This window comes from Mustela erminea, chromosome 4 (assembly GCF_009829155.1).
Source record: "Mustela erminea isolate mMusErm1 chromosome 4, mMusErm1.Pri, whole genome shotgun sequence".
In the NCBI taxonomy this organism is placed as follows: domain Eukaryota; kingdom Metazoa; phylum Chordata; class Mammalia; order Carnivora; family Mustelidae; genus Mustela; species Mustela erminea.
Genome location: NC_045617.1, coordinates 9,691,142 through 9,709,206, shown reverse-complemented (window position 1 = coordinate 9,709,206; position 18,065 = coordinate 9,691,142). Strand labels below are relative to the sequence as shown.

General features: G+C 50.0%; 1 protein-coding gene and 1 long non-coding RNA gene across 2 annotated transcripts in view; one reads left to right on the top strand and one right to left on the bottom strand.

Annotated features, from left to right (window-relative positions):
• ZDHHC14 (zinc finger DHHC-type palmitoyltransferase 14) overlaps nt 1-4,225 on the top strand; it is a 276,426-nt gene extending 272,201 nt beyond the window's left edge. The window contains exon 10 of the mRNA XM_032338627.1: nt 3,293-4,225. Coding sequence (XP_032194518.1) covers nt 3,293-3,319 — 27 coding nt within the window. The 3' untranslated portion in view covers nt 3,320-4,225. The remainder of the gene's footprint in view (nt 1-3,292) is intronic.
• On the bottom strand, nt 876-8,465 carry LOC116588018. Its single transcript, XR_004284739.1, has 3 exons — nt 8,399-8,465; nt 1,666-1,789; nt 876-1,112 (listed from the first exon to the last, which is right to left on the bottom strand). It is a non-coding gene; the product is annotated as an uncharacterized LOC116588018 (long non-coding RNA).
• Nucleotides 8,466-18,065: the final 9,600 nt, after the last annotated feature.

The following is an 18,065-nucleotide window of genomic DNA, read 5'->3' as shown; positions in this document are numbered from 1 at the left end:
CCTGTTACTCACATTCTCATGCAAAGGTTCTCTCTCCCCATAAAACATGGGGGTGTGCCAGGCAGGACAATTCACTCGGGCACGGAATCCTCAAATGCTCAGGAGGACAGGGGTTCAGGTGAGGAGGGTACAGTGGCAACAGTTCAAGAAACAGAGACCCAGACTTCCTAAGGGGACCCCATCCTGAGACCTCACAGCCTCAGCAGAAAGCCGAGCCATCTTCTCTTTTAACCCCTTTGGTGTCCATTGTAAGGAAATGTGGTTGTTGAGATGCAAGGCGCTGTGTGGAGGGAGCCTGAGTGGGGGCAGTCTTGGTCAGCTCCTCAGACCCAGAACATCTGTGCTCCCTCCACAAGCCCACCTGAGGCTTCCCTTCCATTCCTTGTGGCATATATTCTACTTTGGGATAAAATTGCGGTCATCAATCATCATTTTATAAAATTCCAATAGAAAAAAGTTAACTTTGGCGGTGCCTGGGTGGCTCAGTCCGTTAAGCGTCTGCCTTCGGCTCAGGTCATGATCCCAGGGTGCTGGGATCGAGTCCCACATCAGGATCCCCGTTCAGCAAGGAGTCTGCTTCTCCCTCTTCCTCTGCCCCTCCTCACTGTGCTCCATCTCTCTCTCTGCTCTCTCTTTCAAATAAATAAAATCTTAAAAAATAGTTAATCTTCTAAATATATAATTTGTGATCAATAGTAAGGTAACTTAGATTATTTGGGGACTGCATGCTTTAAAAAATTTTGTTTAATAAAAATCTATTAACCAGTTCCATTGACAAGCATTGTTGGCTACATGACACAGGGTTAGTCCCTGAAAAATGTGTCTCGCTTCCCATATCATAGAATGTGTACACCGTATACTCATATATTGTAATTATTTATTTCTGGACTACAGATATTTAATAAAAGAGGCCTTGAAATAAGACATAAAATAAACATTCATACGCCGCTTTGCTAAAATCCCATTTTTGCACCATGCACGCACATCGCGGCACTGATGCGGACATCCGTGTGTGGGCTCCAGACAAGCATCCGCAGAGCCAGTGGTTTGATGAGATGCCAGATGACTGATAAAGGGATGGTAGCTCCCTCTTACGTCACAAACAAGGCTGACTGTAATGAAGAATGGAGAAAGAAATGAGCGATGGCATATACTCACGTATGAAGGCATATACCATACACTCGAATATATTAGACTCTTTCATGTTTGTACACACTACTGCTTTTTATATAGAGATATATTTTCTATACTTTTCACTGACGGATTGTATTCCAGAAATTAGCGTGGAATTTAAAATGTGTTTTCTCATGGAAGCAAACATCTTAAATGACATTTAGAACCTAGGTCAGTTGCAAAATAATCCGTAACTGACCTGAAATAATGCAAGCAACAAACCTGGGCTCTAAACTCCCCAAAGGTCTCTAAGTTCTGAGTTCTGAGCCTGGCGCTCTGACCTGGGGACCCCCATGCCCCCTCGAGAGTAGACCACCCCTTTCTTTTATTTCTACCCCACCACCAAAGAGTAAATCCATCTTAAGAAACACATGGACCTCAGATTTTTTAAAATCTGTACTAGGGACAAACAAAACAGTGGAAAGGAAGCCTTACATTTTCTACTTCCAGAGATTCAAAACAGTGAAACCCCTCATAATACATTTAAGGTACCTCTTAGAAACAACCTTTTCCTTTATATTTAGAGCCTTCAGGAACATCAGCTGAGATGATTCTCCAGCAGAAATTCTAGATGATTCCACAGCTGGATCCAACTTGACCAAACGTGTACAGCTCACTGGAGATTGAGAATTTATTTTTTTGTTTGTTAATACCCTGAATCAAAACACGCATTCTGTCTTGAGGCATGCCTAGCTGTCATTGATCATTGTGATGAAAAAAATAGTGATTATTTTGTAAAGCCTTTTAAAAATGTTTCCTTGAAACCTAGTCAACACTCTGGAAATGTATAGAGGTGAAGACTCTATGCAAGATTTCTTCTTAGTGTCCTTTTTTGAGAAATTTGGTCGGCAAACATCTGTTGGTGGCACCTGTTTTCTGATTGAAATCTAGCCTGAGTATTGAAACTTAATTAGTTAGGTCAGTCTGGAAGCTGCACCAGAAAACACAATTTCTTGGCATAATGCGAACAGATGGTTTCTGAAGCCACCAAGGATTATTCCAAACCCACTGTTCTCATGGAAATATCAAATAAGATTCTCCATGTCCCTAAGCAATAGCTTTAGACCAGCTCTGTTGAGGTCATAGGAGGGCCCTGTGAACTGATGCTCTATTATCTTACTGAAATCTTCGGGTGCCTTGCCTTCCATAGGCATCTGCCCAAGATCTGGATTAAAAATTAACTTTCTGCCACAAAATCTAACCCAAGAGCATGATAGAAGGTAATTGAAAACGTGACCCTTTCAGGAAGCTCAGAACCACCTCGAGTTCTCCTTTTACCCTGGTTTGGAGCTCTCCATGTGCCCCCTCCCCTTCACAAAGACACCCCTTCACTTCTGCTTCTGTCTTATACAGGACCCAAGCTAGGGACCTCGCAATACAAACCCGGTCACCTCTGGACGTGGCATCTTCCCTGTGACGTGGCACTTCCTCAGGACCCACAGACTTCTCTGTCTCTCCAGGACTGAACTTCCAGCTGTGACGGCTGATCTACTTTTAAATTCTAGCATTTCTTTCTTCCAGACACCTCCTTATCAGTTCATCGGCAGGTGGGATCTGTCCTAGAAAGAATTCCTTAACTCTTTCCTCAGCATCCCTCACCTGCCAGGGGCAAGGCTGAGCCGCAGAGCTGCAGAGGAGAGCAGTGCTCTTTCTAAGAAGGGAGCAGATTTTCTCTCTCTCTGTCTCTCTCTCTCTCCCTCTCTTTTCTTTCTCTCTAATGTCTATCAAGGCATCAGCTGCTTTGCTGAGTTGTCTAAACCTGGATCAACCCAACCTCAAGTTCAGGGTGAACGGAACTTACAAGTCAGGCATTTGTGCCCCATTCCTTTCTAGGAAAACTTACAGCAAGATCAAAGGGGTCAAGGGTGATCTGTAGGATGGAAACAGTTTCCTCTCCGTTCTTTGTGGGGCCACCACCCTCCACTCACTGAGTCCGTGGCCTATCCAAGGGGTCCTGGCCCTGCCCAGAAGACAGAAGTCAGTTCTTATCCCGGAGTGTCTATGTAGAGTTTTCTACGGCCGGGCCAGAGACCATGACATGAAAAGAAAATACCAACTGAGTAGAGCTTAAACAGAGATTTGTAAGGAGAGCAACTGGCGTTTTTTTTCTGTACCACAGGGAGAAGAGTGGAGAACTCGGGATTGAGGGAAGACTTTGGAGCAGTGGAGGGCTCCCCTGCCCCCCACTCCGTGGGGTCTTGGTGAGGGAAGTCTGCTGTTCTCCATGGCTTTGCGGGGAACCTGAGGGCAGACGGCACCACGGCCTCACTTCTTGGGTCAAGTCTAAGGAGACACGCCATCTGCGGGCCAGCATGCGAATGCCTAGTGGAAATCATAGCAGGTCAGTAAAAGCAGAGAGATGGAGGCAGCCCATCTCCCTCGCTCCAAGACCAGGCTAGGAAGAGCCGCTGGATGTGTCCTGGGCACAGAGCCACATGGAGCCCCTCTGCACAAATCAGGAAAAGGGTCCTCAAGACCCATTACTTCCATCCATTGGGGAAATTCATCATAGACTGATTTTTATAAGAAGACCGCACTTTACTGACATTCAATACAAGATCCTCTGGGCAAACACACAGATCTATGAGGTTTACGATATGAGCAACACCCTAGGGGGGCAGGGACCCTGCCTGTGTTCAGATGGGGTCCCTCAAGCAGTGCCCTAAGTCCCAGCCCCCCGCAGTCCATGCAGATGCCGAAGATGCCTTGAGAGGAGTCGCGTCTCTGTGGCGGCCACTGGGCAGAGAGAGTAATGGAGAACCAGAGGCTCGTTCCCAAAGGACACCGTGACCAGCACCACACAGATTCTGAAGAAGCTCCCAGGTCAGGCCAAGAGGGAACTCTCACCTGACCAAGGAAATCCCGGATTTCAACTGAGTTTACCTAGACCAGTTTTTCCTTTTTTTCCGCTGCGGAGGTTCAGAGTTGGAAATGAAGTAGTTCTCAAAATGTGGCTTTTTTTATAACCCAGTTTGTGACTATGACATTTGTACCCATCACAAAGAGGGGCTTGGTCCCTGGCCAGGTCATGTTTCTACCTTGGCAGCATGAGCTACCCTTTTCCCCACCCTCTGGCCTTGTTCTAGTTACTGTGGCTTCTCCTACACACAGAGAGAGGCTTCTCCTCAGTCCTATACCAGCCACCCTCTCCTCCACAGTCACAACACACCCGCCTCTCCTACACACACACACACACACACAGAAAGATTTGTCCTCACGCACAAGCAGGCCCCTCAGCTCGCTACCTAGAAATATCCTTCAGGCAGCACAGGACGCACTTGGCTCAAACCGCCGTCTCTAAAACAGCCATCCATCCCCCCATCGGTCTCCCGCCCCTTTCCTTGCTTTTAAAGTTTTTCGTTGCAGTTTTTGCTTCTCAACATTATCTACAATATTGAAGTTGTTTATAATGTTTCCGCAAATAGAACATAAATCCCGTAATAAGCAGGGACCCTGTCGCGTTCACTCCTGTACTCCCAGTGCCTGGAGCCATGCCCGGCACATAGTAGGTGTTCAGGGTCTTTTGAACGGCTGAAAGAGCTTAATTTAGGGGGGACTCAACACTGCAGGAAGCAGGTGGCCACTCCCCAGTGCCTGTCCTTGGGAAGCCGCACTTGCCCAATTATCCTGCTGCCCTTGGCTCCAGCTTCAGAAGGCCCATCAACGCCTAATTTCCCTACTGACTTCACGCGAGTCGGAGAAATACCAGTATCCGTGTCTGCGGGAAAGATCTCTTTTTCTCGTTGATGGATTTTTCGTACAGTCATCGTAACTGCTCGGGCTTAATGGTGTGTGTGCAAATGCTGCTGGTTTGAGCCCCTTAAAAAATAAACTGGAAAAAAAAAGAAAAGAAAAAACAGAAGGCAGTGAGGGAGTATTAAAAAAAAAAAAGGTCGTCACCCATTTGCTAAAACAGGATGAAGCCCCTTTAACATCATCCCCACAAGCGAACTTCGCACGGACTCTCACAGGGAGGCTGAGCGGACTCCGCAGTTGGGGGGGGGGGTGCTGTTAATTTCACAGCCACCTGTCATGGCTTCAATGGCACTGACCGCCCGTGTGAGTCCCTGCCGGCGCCCCCCCGCCCCTCCTGACTTGCGCCCCTCTGCTCATGGCCATTTCATGACTCATTGAGCCTCCCCTGAAGGAGTAAAGGAGAGGAGAATCAATAACCTGAAACCAGCCTTCTGGAATTCCTTTGTCAGCAGAAGTGGTTCCAGCTCGAGGGTTAAAGAGAGGAGGTCAAAACTGTCCCTAAAGCTAGATTCGGGGTAATCCAGCACAAGAACAGAGGATGGCTAGGAAAGCGCTAGCTCTGGAGACCTGCGGACTGTACCTCTACCCTCCAGGGTCCCCTCCCTTCTCGTCACTCCCTCCTGTGTGTCCACCCCCTGCGAGCACGTGATCTAGGGGTCCCCCCCAGAAGCAAACCCAGTCATGCCCCATCCTGTTTGAATCCTTGCTTCCTCATCTTCAAACCCCACACTCTAGTGGCCCTAAAATCGTAACCTCTAATCTCCAAGTTCCTACCAGATGCCCACCAGGCCCTTCTCTCTGAATCAGAGCCCTCTTTAGAGATTTCCTTCCACGGGAGCACTGAACCGCCCCCCACCCCCGCAACCGCCGCTACGTACCCCTGGGTGCTAATCGCTCTCTAATCTGGTCATTATCTCCCCAACTCCACTGTGAGGTCTTCGAAGACAAGGAGAGCATTTTCCTCTAAGAATCCCCAGTGTCTGGACCATTGGAGCTTCCAAAAAAAAAAATCTGACTTGTGAATGAATGATAAATGTATGATTCAGTTCTCTTACACTTTCCTTGGATTCAAGACGTTGAACCACAGCATCCAAAGTCAGAACTTGAAATAGTGGCCCAAATGTCATTAGAAGCAGCACTGTCACCACATACCTGTTGGAATGGCCCAGATCCCAACAGGGGCAGCAGCAGAAGTGACAGGAGCTCTCATTCATTGCTGCTGGGAGAGCAACATGGCACAGCCGCCCAGGAGAGAACAGCCTGGTGGTTTCTTATGAAACTGAACATACTCTTGGGGCGTCTGGGTGTTGGCTCAGTCAGTTAAGCGTCCAACTCTTGATTCCAGCTCAGATCATGATCTCGGGGTCATGAGATTGAACCCTGTACTGGGCTCTACGCTGGGCATTCAGCCTGCTTAAGATTCTCCCTCTCCCTCTGCCCCTCCCACACCTCTACAAATAAAAAAATAAAAAATCTGAACATACTCTTACTGTAAGATCCTGCAATCATGCTTCTTGTATTTACCCAAAATAAATTGAAAACTTGTGTCCACACAAAAGCCCGCACATGGGCATGTATAACGACTTTGTTCATAACTGCCCAAACTTGGAAGCAGCCAAAATGTCCTGCAGTAGGTGGCTGGATATCTGAAGAGGGACACAGGCATCACTGGAATACTATTTAGCACTAGAAAGAAATGAGCTCTGGAGCCATAAAAAGAGATGGAGGACTCTTAATCGCATATTACTGAGCAAAGAAACCCATCTGAGCCGGCTGCATCCCGTATGGTTCCACCTCTGTGGCATTCTGGAAAAGGAAAACTGTGGCAACAGTAAAAAGACCAGTGCTTGGGTGGGGATGGGGGGCATTAAGGGAGGAGGGAGGAGTAAGAGGGACACAGAGGATTTTTAGGGCGGTGAAACTACTTGGTATGATATTATAATGGTGGTCGCATGTCATTGCACATTCATCCAAGCCCATAGCATGTACACCACCGAGAGGGAACGCTACTAATGTAAAGTCTGGATTTTGTAGGTCCATCCACTGTAGTCAACGCACACCTCGGTGAAGGATGCTGTTGGCAGGGGAGGCTGTGGGTGCAGGGGCTGGAGGGGATGTGCTGCTCAATTTTGCTGTGAACCAAAACTGCTTGAAAAAATAAAATCTATTGGGGTGCCTGGGTGGCTCAGTTGGTTAAGCGTCTGCCTTCGGCTCAGGTCGTGATCCCAGGGTCTGGGGATCAAGCCCCATATCAGGCTCCCTGCTCAGTGGGGAGCCTGCTTCTTCCTCTCTCTCTGACCCTCACCTGTGCTCTCTCATGCTTTCTCTATCTCAAATAAATAAAATCTTTTTTTTTTAGATTTTTTATTTATTTATCAGAGAGAGAGGGGGAGAGAGTGAGCACAGGCAGACAGAATGGCAGGTAGAGGCAGAGGGAGAAGCAGGCTCCCCGCTGAGCAAGGAGCCCGACGTGGGACTTGATCCCAGGACGCTGGGATCATGACCTGAGCTGAAGGCAGCTGCTTAACCAACTGAGCCACCCAGGCGTCCCTCAAATAAATAAAATCTTAAAAAAAAAAAAAAAGAAAGAAAAGAAAATTTATTAATTAAAAAACATACACTGGCCACAACTGCAAAAAAATAAAAAAAATGATGATGTGATCATAATGATCAAAGCAAATGCACACACACACACAGTGGGGTGAATCATGCTATCAACAGAGGACAGTTCCCAAAGGGGTCTCCCTTGAACAGTCACAGCTGGAGCAATGTCCCATCACATGCCCTCAGTCCTGGGTCTGACCCTAGGCAGCCCCAGCAGGCTCTCTTTCCCCTGGATCAGCTGCCCCCCCTGCCCCCAGTAGGGCCCAGTTCCTGCCTGAAGACCGGGATGCTGGGATATGATGCTCAGGTCCACCCGCATTTCTGGGAGCTGGGACTCTGCTGCCGTGTGAGCTGGCCATCAGGAACACCGGCTCAGGATTTCCTGGGTTGGGTCTATTTTAGGCTTACTATCAGTGGTTGGTTTCCTTTGCAGAACAAGAGCTTATTTAGGCTTGCACACGTCCAGCTGCCTGATTTAGAAGGACTTCAAGGGATCTTAAGAGGAAATGCGTTTGAAAAAAAAATAAAAACATTCTACTGCGACACACCGAAGTAACGAGGGCCCGAGGGTTCTCCCCCTTTGTGTGTGGTTACCTCTGAAGACGGTGAGGGCATAAGAGCCTTCCTGCCCCCTTGGCAACATGTACCCGCTGTGAACAGTTTGTGGAGAACATTCGTAGTTACCCTGACATATTCCTTTCTACGAAGGGCTGGATCTTGCTATTCTGTAGTGAGTACAAGCCTGACCGGGGTGCTGTGCTGTCCCCATCAGGTCCCCATGAGGAACCCCATCTCTCAGAGACTGCTGTAGAGTGAAAAGACCACCCAGAGTGGTCAGACCCGGGGCTTTGGGCCCCGCACTCACCACCACCCAGCAAGTGTTAAGGATCTTCACTGTGTGTGTCTCCATTTCCAACTCAGAGTCCGTAGCTTTAAAAGAAGAGAATGTGGCCATGTAGAGTAACAGAAAAATGGTCATGGGGAAACTAGTCTTTATGAAGATGAACCATGGTTTGAGCAAGTTTCTCTGGTTAGCCACTCCTCCTCCCAATGCTCTACGGAAGACAGCTCCAGGGACGCAGAAGGAACCCAAAGGAACCCAACTTGCCTGGAGTCCACAGTTCCTCTGTCCGGCTCATCGGCACCATCAGCCAGTGAGGGAAGCGCGGTGGACACCCACATCAAAGTCAAACAGGAGGGTTTGTCACATCACAGAGATAACCCAACGTCAGGCTGGCTTGAGCCAAGGGCTGAGTTGATGTCATAAGGACTCGATCTCTCAACCTCTCTCTCCCTCTCTCCGCCTCTCAGCTCTGCCTTCCCCCGCATTAACTTCACACTCACACAGAATCAGCCCTCGGAGTGACACAACAGTCACTGATGTCCTCTGGCTTATGTCCTTCCAGGTCAGCAACCCAGTGAAGGAGAGTGGGGGTCTCCCTCCTCCACATCTGCCAAGTCCTGGAACACAACCTCATAAGGCCTACATGGGCCGTGCTCAGGGCTGAGCCAGCTCCAGGAGCGAGAGGACTCTGGTGGCCTGAGGTGCTCACCCCTGCCACGGGCCTAGAGGCAGCCTCCTTCCAATGACGGGAACCGAGAGTAGAGAGGGGTGGCTCACCACGCAGACATCGGGGTGGGCTGGCTTCGGGGTGGACAAAGCAGCGACCGTCTCCTGACTTTCCCTTACATAAACCACTACTGGGTGAACCAGCATGTAGACAAGGTCAAGAGCACCACGGCTCAGCCAGTCTCAAGAGGGCTAGCATAGACCAACTCTTCATCCAAAACAAGGAACAAGAGCTTACAGGGCAGTTGCCAAGCCCAAATCTAGAACCATCCATTGCCCTGTGTGCTTCCCTCACCCTCACATCTGTTTGGCCAACGAGGTCTTTCAACCTCAAGAAAACAGCAACATAATCTCCCTTCTCTGTGCCCCCCACCATTGCCAAAGTCAACCAGGATCCCATGGATGCCTTTCTTAGGGCTGCTGAGTACCCTGACTTCTGTATTCTCTCAGTTCTGGAGACTAGAAGTCCAAAATCAAGGCATCAGCAGGGCCACGCTCCCTCTGGGAGGCTGGGTAGAAGCCTGCCTTGCCTCTCCCAGCTCCGGGGAGTGGTGGCAATGCTTGGCCTTCCTTGGCCCACAGGTGCATCTCCCCGGTCCCTGTCTCGGTCCCCTTGTGGCCTTCCCCCTGTGTTTTCATGTCTTCACATGCATTTTCCCTGTTGGATTAGGGCCCATCCCAACTGCACCTGCAAATAGCCTATTTCCAAATAAGGTCACATTCCTGGGTACCACAGGTTAGGACTTCAACAGATCTTTTTGGGGAACACAAGTTCAACCCATGATATCACCTCTTGCCTAAGCCATGGATGGAAAACTCCTAATGGTCCCTTACAATCTTAATCTTACTCTTTCCAATCTGGTCTCCAACTACAGCCTGAGTGGTTTTCTAGAATACTCCCTTCTCAAGCCCTCCACCGGTTCCCCAATAGCATCCGCAGCGCGAATAGCATCCACAGGGCGAATTCCAAAGACCTGGATGACATAGGCGAAGGCTTGTCTGCAAACAGCGTCTCACCTCTGTTCATGTTGTTCACATGTGCAGTTCCCTGAAATCAGGAGGCAGGGCCCACCCCATAGGGCAGCACGGAAACCACCAGGGTTGGTGGGGAGCAGGCAGGGTGGGGAGGAAAATGCAGGCAAGACCCTTCTCTGTGGTTTCTGAGGGAAGGAATGGATGAGGCAGGGTAGGCAGACTTGGCATTGGCAAGTTGGGTTCTGGGGAGTAAGGGCTCTCCCTAGTGTCCGGCACATGGGTCTGGGTCTGGGTCTGGCCCTTGGGATTAGGGCAGGTGCACAGAGGCCCAGGGTGTGACAGCCAGATGGAGGAGGCGGTTGGGGCTAGACTCTGGATTGGTTAGTTTGCATATGAAAAAGGTGCCTTCTGGGCAACTGATTTGCTGTCTCCAGGAGTAGACTAGCCCTGGGAGGGGCAACCCCTCAGGGTCAGCAAGAATGAGATGCCAAACCTCCTGGAAGCCTGAGGTATGCAGGGCTGCATCCTTTCTGTATTCCAAGCCCCCGCTGGCCAGAGTCCTCTGTCTGTCATTCCGGGCTGTGTTTGCATCAGAAGCTGCTACTTTAGTGTCTGTGATACTGAGTGATGCACACACCCAGGACGGAGCCTTTCCTGAGGCCATGAAATGTGACAAACCGGGTTAATCCAGATGCCCCACTGGAGGCGTCCATCCTGCCCTCCATGGAAATGGCAGCACAGGCTCCCGTCCCTGAAGGCGTGGCCCGCCCTGTGCGGCTGTACGGAGTGTGGACTTAGCACCCGGAAGTGCAAGGAGTCGTGTCCTCGCGGGGGGGGGGGGGGGGGGGGCTGAGTCCACGTGCGAGCGCACAATGGCAGGTGTGAGGAGCGTGTTCAAGGCTCCCACGAGCTCTTCACGTGCCTTGGCTTTTGGCGACTCAGAGCGGTGCAGCAAAACATCATATATTTAAGCCATATGTAATCATTAAAAGAGCAAGCCAGTTCTCGATCCAAAAGTACAGTATTTCCGTAAAATTTCTGGGGGGAAAAATACGCAACCCCTGTGCAACGGTTTCATCCAGGGTTCCTCACCTTCTCACCCCCTGGGACTCCTTGTCTTTTTTTTTTTTTTTTTCCTTGCCATGGCTCCTTTGGAGTCCATGTTAAGATAATAATTATTTTATGCTCCCATTTTCTTATAAACCAAGTACATGCCTATTTGTCAATCTCAGCTTCGGGTCATCTAGAGATAAGCAGCATCTCCATGGTGAGTTTGTTTCATTCTAGCCAAAAGCGAAGGAACATGCCGTGTTGGTTAGCCCGTGCAGCATCATTGTGAGCAAGCCCGAGACATCCCACACACCTCGGGATATACTGAAAATAAACCATGAACCCCCATGGAGACTTAGAGGTGCCCTAGAGTCAGGAAGTTGTGAGCTTGGGAACCATCAGACCACAGCTGGAAGGACCCAGGGCAACTGAGCCCACGTATCCCTGCCTGATGAAAAAAAATGCCATCTGCCGGCTCCTTCAGAGGAAGGCTAACTTCACAAGGACAATAACATCCGTATGTGTTCTACCCACCATGCTACTGCTAGGCTTTGCTTTAGTCAATCATCCTATCAGTCTTATGAAACAGGCTATGAAAGTATAGTAGAATCCAAGGTCCTGGGTGAACGTGGGACACCCTCCCCCGGGCCCCTGACTTCAGAGGCTGTGCTCTGACCTCCGCATTGTGCTGGAACGTGGGCTTTGAGGATCTGTGAAGGAAACTCTCTATTCGCCTGCCTGGCTTGCTGTGACAAGGCAGGATCAGCCAAACAGACACTTCTCTTCTCATGGTTTTGGACACTGGACGCCTAAGATCAAGGGGCCATCGGGACTGGTTCCAGGTGAGACCTCTCTTCTGGCTTGTAGACAGCCACCTTCTTGTGGTGTCCTCACATGGCCTCTTCTCTGGGAGCGTGAAGACAGAGAAAGAGATTGAAAGAGAGGAAGAGATTGAGGGAGAGAGAGAAACAGAGAGAGAAAGAGCTCCCCAATATTTCTTAGGGCCCTACCTTTATGACCTCATTTAGCCTTAATTATTTCTCGAAAGGCCTTGTCTCCAAATGCAGTCATATTGGGGGTGAGAGGTCCGGCATATGAGTTAGGGGAACACAACTAAGTCCACAACAAAAATCACTACACTTTTGTGGATAAACTCAAAAGCCACCACCTAGGGTGTCCAGACCCTGCGCGTCCCCTCCGTGTGGAATCAGGCTCATTTGAGGGGTCTGGGCACCTGGAGTCCAGGCCTATCAATATGGAAAGGTGATTTTCTAATCAGAGTTCAAAATTCTCTGGCTTCCAGAAAAAAAAAAAAAAAAAAAAAAAAAACAAAAAAAAAACCTGAGTTTGCAAACAGAAAAGACTGCTCTGAGGGGGCTGAAGAAACATGAAGAATGTAGGTGCTGGCTTCCGGCAGCTTGGAATTCAAGGGCTGGTTCAGGTGCCTATAAGCTGGGTGACCTTGAGTAAATCAAGCAGATGTCACCGCCAGCCCCTACCAACCCTCACTGCGTTGTTGGGACGGAGTGGAGATGAGCCCCTTGTATCGTGCTCCTGACCCGTAATAAAAACTTAGAAAACCTCAGCCAGACACTAGACTGTCAGTTGCACTACCAGCCCCCAGTGTGAAGGTCTGGAAGGAAGCCCTCTCGCCATTGGCTGTGCAGCATCTCCAGGTCCCTCTCCTTCAAGTCACCAAGGATTGCTATAAATGCAACAGCTGCCCATTTTGTGAGCCGCTGGTTTTTCACCATTCAATTAAGTTACACACCTTCAGGTGTTGGGCAAAGGCAGTATCTCCTGGGAGTGGGTCTAAACTTGGGTCCTGATCCGGCCAGACGTGTCTGAGAGACCGCGCTGTCACGAGGGCAGGAGCAGAGCAACTGAGCTAAATAAATTATCCGGTCACTGTCCTAAGTGACTTACAACCAGCCTTTCCCATCTCTGGGATTCTGCTCCCTCAACTATGAAATGATGCTGGGGTCCTTGGTTCCCTCAGCTATGGGGTACCTGTGTGGCTCAAGACACTGTCCCCTGTTTCCTGGGGCTGAGAACCAGGGAGCTGGCTGACTGAGCAAGTCTAGCTTCTCCACCTTCCCGAAACCCTGGTCAGACTCCAGCAAAGAGCAGGAGGGAGGTGGGCGGGCAGGCAAGGGTGGGCTCTGGCCCTGTGGGAGGTGGTGCTCCCCAGTGTAAAAAGCTGCTCCTCACAGACTGACCAGTTGCTGGTGGACTCTGCTCTGCCTCTTACTAAATGTGTGCTCTTGGGGTGAACTACTCTGTGTCGACAAGCCTCGGTTTTCCCTGTCTATAAAGTGGGCACAATTCCCTGTCCTCCATAGTATCACTTAAGGGGTAGAGATGACCCATGCGAACACATATCTAATGGGTAGCTCTTAATCAGTAGTAGCTATCACTGTCTCCCAGTTGTGGTTTGACAGTTCTTAGGGAGCTGGGCTGTCAAATGGGAAGAGAACTGAAGCCCAGTTCTGGGGATGCTCTGGGATTTCAGACTGGACAGGAGGACAAGGACTCAGCACTCTCCGATGCTGGGCTTCTCCAAGCAGGCATCTCCTAGCACATGATAACGGGGTCCCCTCCAACAGAGGGCCCCCTTCCTGAAATGCCTGGTCGTGGACACAGAACAGGCTAGCAAGGCAAACACATGGGTTGGGCAAGCTTTTCCCTTTGCAGCGAGTGTGTTTCTTTCAGTAAGATGGAACTTTCCAGCATGCTAGTCTCCCTTTGCTGGTTCCTCCATGGGAGAGCAAGCGGTTATGCAGGAGGTAACTAGGGGAGGAAGGAGACATAGAAAAGAGTGTTTCTCTTAGACATTCCTTTCTGACTGCTGCTGGGTTCCATGATGTCTCCTGAGCTCCCACAGATTTTAAAGACTCTGAACAAACCTGAGGCCCCGAGACCATGTTATTGGCTCCTACGGGAGCCACATGGAAACCAGAAACAGGTTTTCCGGTGGCCGTTTCCTGTTCCTCGATGGAGAGGGAAAGAAAAACAAAGCAAATACGAGGCATAGTGGGAAAAGTTTATTCAAAAATGGCTCACCGCAGAACATGGCCTCACCAGACAGTGTACTTTGCGTACTTAGCCTGCGTCAGTGAACCAATCATCGATAAGCAGCGTGCGGTTGCCATGGCTGGTTGGCTCATTGGATTCCTCTTCTGACACCTGGATTCTGCCAGGAAGCAGGAAGGGAGCATGCGTGGTTTGGGGGCAGGTGGCTGACATTGTCTGCTACCCAATCAAGGAAACCGCCTCAGCACAGGAGAGAACCACCTACAGGGAGCAGGAGCCTGTGGCAGCCGGAAGAGACTCTTTGTACAGGGGTGTCTGTCCATGAGAGAAGTATAGGCTCAGGTCATTTGAACCTGTGGAGGGGAATGCCCTGTCAGGGTTGGGGAGTGGTCTGGTGGGCTCTGGGGACTGAGCCCCTTACCATCACCCACAGCTGCTGTGATGCACAGAACACCTGCCCACCTGGGAGTGGCAGGGAAAGGGCCATGGCCTGGACCAGCCCACCTTCCCTGTCCCTCATCCTCCCGTCGACCCATTCACCCTTCCCCCCACCTCTACTCCCCTATGAAAGCTCAGGCCTGGAAGAGAAATTCTGCTTGCCAGAGGTTCCATCAGATCATCCTCAATCTGGAAAAGGTGCCAGAGGACAAAGGTGTCCCCTCGAGGGGACCCTAAACTATCACCATCTCCCATGACAACAGATGTCTGCTTCCTGCCTGAATGAGCTTTGCTCTGTGCAGAAACTCAATACCTCATTGACCTGTATTATCTTTGACTCACTGGGAACGTACAACTTCAGATAACAATTTTGCCAACTCCTCTAACACGATTTTCTGGGTCAACCGCTATGTGAGAAGCAGCGGGTGGTTTCCATTTTAGAAGAGAACAGGTTATCTGCTACCCCAAGGTAGCTGACCGCATCTCACATATCCAGGCTCCCATGATAGTCTTACCTTCAGGACGGCAACTAAAATCCATCCCTTATGTCTACAGTGATGGGTTGTTGGTGCCCATCCGGAGTACTGGGCCGAGAAGGGCTCAGGCTGCACTAGAAGGAGTACTGTATGCCCTTCTCAATGGCTCCGTGAGCAAAACACAGGAATGGTGGCGATACTGTGAAGCTGACATGCCCAGTCTAACCTGCTGTGCTTCAAGGGCCTCCACTGTATATTCCAAGATAAAGGAAATACGTGCTCATACATCAGCTGGTGGAGGCTTCCAGAGAAAGAAACCTGTGCCCGGGCTGAAGGAGCCAAGGTGTGGCGAGTAGAGCAGAGGGAGCAGAGGGAGAAGCAGACTCCCTGCTGGGCAGGGAGCCCAACACAGGGCTGGATCCCAGGACCCAGGCCTCATGACCCGAGCAGAAGGCAGACACTTAACCGAATGAGCCAACCAGGCACCCCAAGGCTTTTTTTTTTTTTTTAAATTAAGCCCTTTTCTAAGCCTGACAGGACTGCTCGCATAAAGAAACCAACCCTATCCATCTGCTTCTGTTATTTTCTGTTTACAAAGATTATGGGTTAAATGGTCTATAAAAAGGGGAGAGAGAAAAGACAAAGTCTAGAAATTAGGAGTCCTGGCTCGATTTGGTCAACTGTTTTGTATTCTGGCCATGTGATCCATCCACGAGAAAAACTCAAATGACATTAAATGTATGAGTAATTTGATGGTGTGTGACCAGGAATGAAGAAATCTTGCAACACAGCTTTGTTTTCCAGGCCCAAGTTCCCCACAACAGTGAGTTACAACAACTCTCATGACCCGGCTGGCGGGGCCTGGAATCCTGGCTGGCCCGGTCCAAGCCCGGCAAGGAGGCTCGCCAGGTCTGAGCGGCGAGGGGGGGCCTCTGTGATTTCAGCTGGAAAGCAGCCCCACCCCAGCCATTCCCGAAGGAGGAGACTGGGAGGCTGGCAGCCTCTCCCCGTCCCAAGCTTTACTGAAACCAGAGCTGGGTGGGTCCCACTGGGCCCCACACCCTCCCACCTGAAACAGTGCCTAGAATTGCGTGTTTGGCTACTTAGTGAAGCAGGGACATTCTTTCGTGGTTTCTGTCCTGCTCACGAATAGAAAGGAAGGAAAGGAAGGAAGAGAAGGATACAGCGGCAACGGCTGCCTCTGTCCTCTCCGTGAGGAAGCAGCCGGCGAGGGGATCTACATGGGAACACAACCATCATGTTGGCCGCCATGTTTCAAGCAACCCCGGTCAGGCAGGGGCTGCCTGAAGTTCTTTGTAACATGTTCCTTTACGTCCTCAAGGTTCACTGGGTGAACGAGAACCCTGCAAAGACTCCCCTTGTTTGTCTGAGGGCCCACAGTTGGAGCAGCAGAGCTGGGATGGCGGCAAGGCATCCGTGCTCTCTCCTCTGCGCTCCGAGGTGAGCTCTGAGTGCGTGACGGTCAGCGAGCAGACAAGTGGTCAAGGCTTCACAACAAGGGAGAAGGAAAGCTTTTAGCTTGGAGGATCTTACTTCGAAAATGTTCAAACTCGTGTTTGCTGGAGGGCCTCCCCCCACCCATGCATTACATTCTAAATTCAGTGCCCTAGAAGATATTGAATAGACAGGACAAAACCCATTAGGCTTGTTGATTTATAGCTTTTCAGCATTTAGAAGGAGAAGCTTTCAATGTGAAATTGATTGCATGCTGCAGCCCATTTTAGAAATTGGTCTCCTTTTGCCAGGAAGTGATTGATGCCGTGCTCCCATCGCTGCCTCTTTTTGGAAGGAGGGACAAAACATCAGCAGAAAGCAAATTCAAGGTCCAGTATCTTTGTGAATCCTGAGCAACACTCCCATGGCCCATCTCCGCATTTTATGGACTGAAGGGTAGTTAACAGCTGTGTCCCTGTGGCCTCTGGTGTGTGGTCACCCGGGGGGCTCCAATGGGAGGCCGCCCTCCAGTGCGCTTTCTGGCGTCAATGAGAGGAGAGAGGTGGGGGTGGATGAGGGGTGAGCTGCGGGACTCTTGCTCCTGCTCTTCCCTCCTCCCCCACCCTCCCCCACCTCTGCCCAGTTCCCTGCGGTCGCACCATCCTTGCATTGTCCTTCTAGTCGCTGCCCGGCCTCCCTAGATGGGGAGTATCCAGAAGGCCGCAGGTTTGTAAGGAACAGCTGTGCGTCTCCAGCCGCCAGCACAAGGCCCTGTACTTGGCAGGTGCTCCACACACGGTTAGTTGAAACAATAGTTCACAGCCGAGTAGTTGAGGCTGAGCCAGTCTGTCCAAGGATGGAGCCGGATGCCGTGGCGATGGAGGAGGCTCTGTGGAGGTGGTCGCCAGCCTCTTTGAACGGCAGTCCTAGGTTCTCTGTGCATTCTAGAAGGAGATGGGGTGGAAGACACATAAGATTAATAAAGGTAATTAGACACAAAAAGACACAAAAGATTAATAAAATTAATTAACAAATAAAGAAACTCTACATCCATGAGTTCAAAAGACCTGAAGTAAAAAATAAAAGCTGGGGCACCTGGGCGGCTCCATCAGGTAAGTGGCTGCCTTCAGCTCAGGTCATGTCCCAGGGTCCTGGGATCGAGTCCCACATTGGGCTCCCTGCTCCACAGAGAACCAGCTTCCGCTCTCCTTCTGCCTGCTGATCTGCCTAATTGTGCTCTCTTTCTCTCTATCAAATAAATAAAATCTTTAAGAAAAAGAAATAGAAAACAAAGCTAGATCAGTGGAGCATAACTCATACTAGACATGTGTAGCTAATTGCTTTGTTCAACAAACTTAACTTGGTATTCGATGCTAAACAAATAGGAAATGGCTTTATGTTCTACATAAACCCATTTTATGTCCAGTCCCTTAGCAATCCTATCCTGAGTCCATGTTTCTTTCGTGACACAGGGTATTAAAAAAGCACAAGTCTTGTCCAATCCATGTTAATCCACTTCTTTTTATATCCCCCTC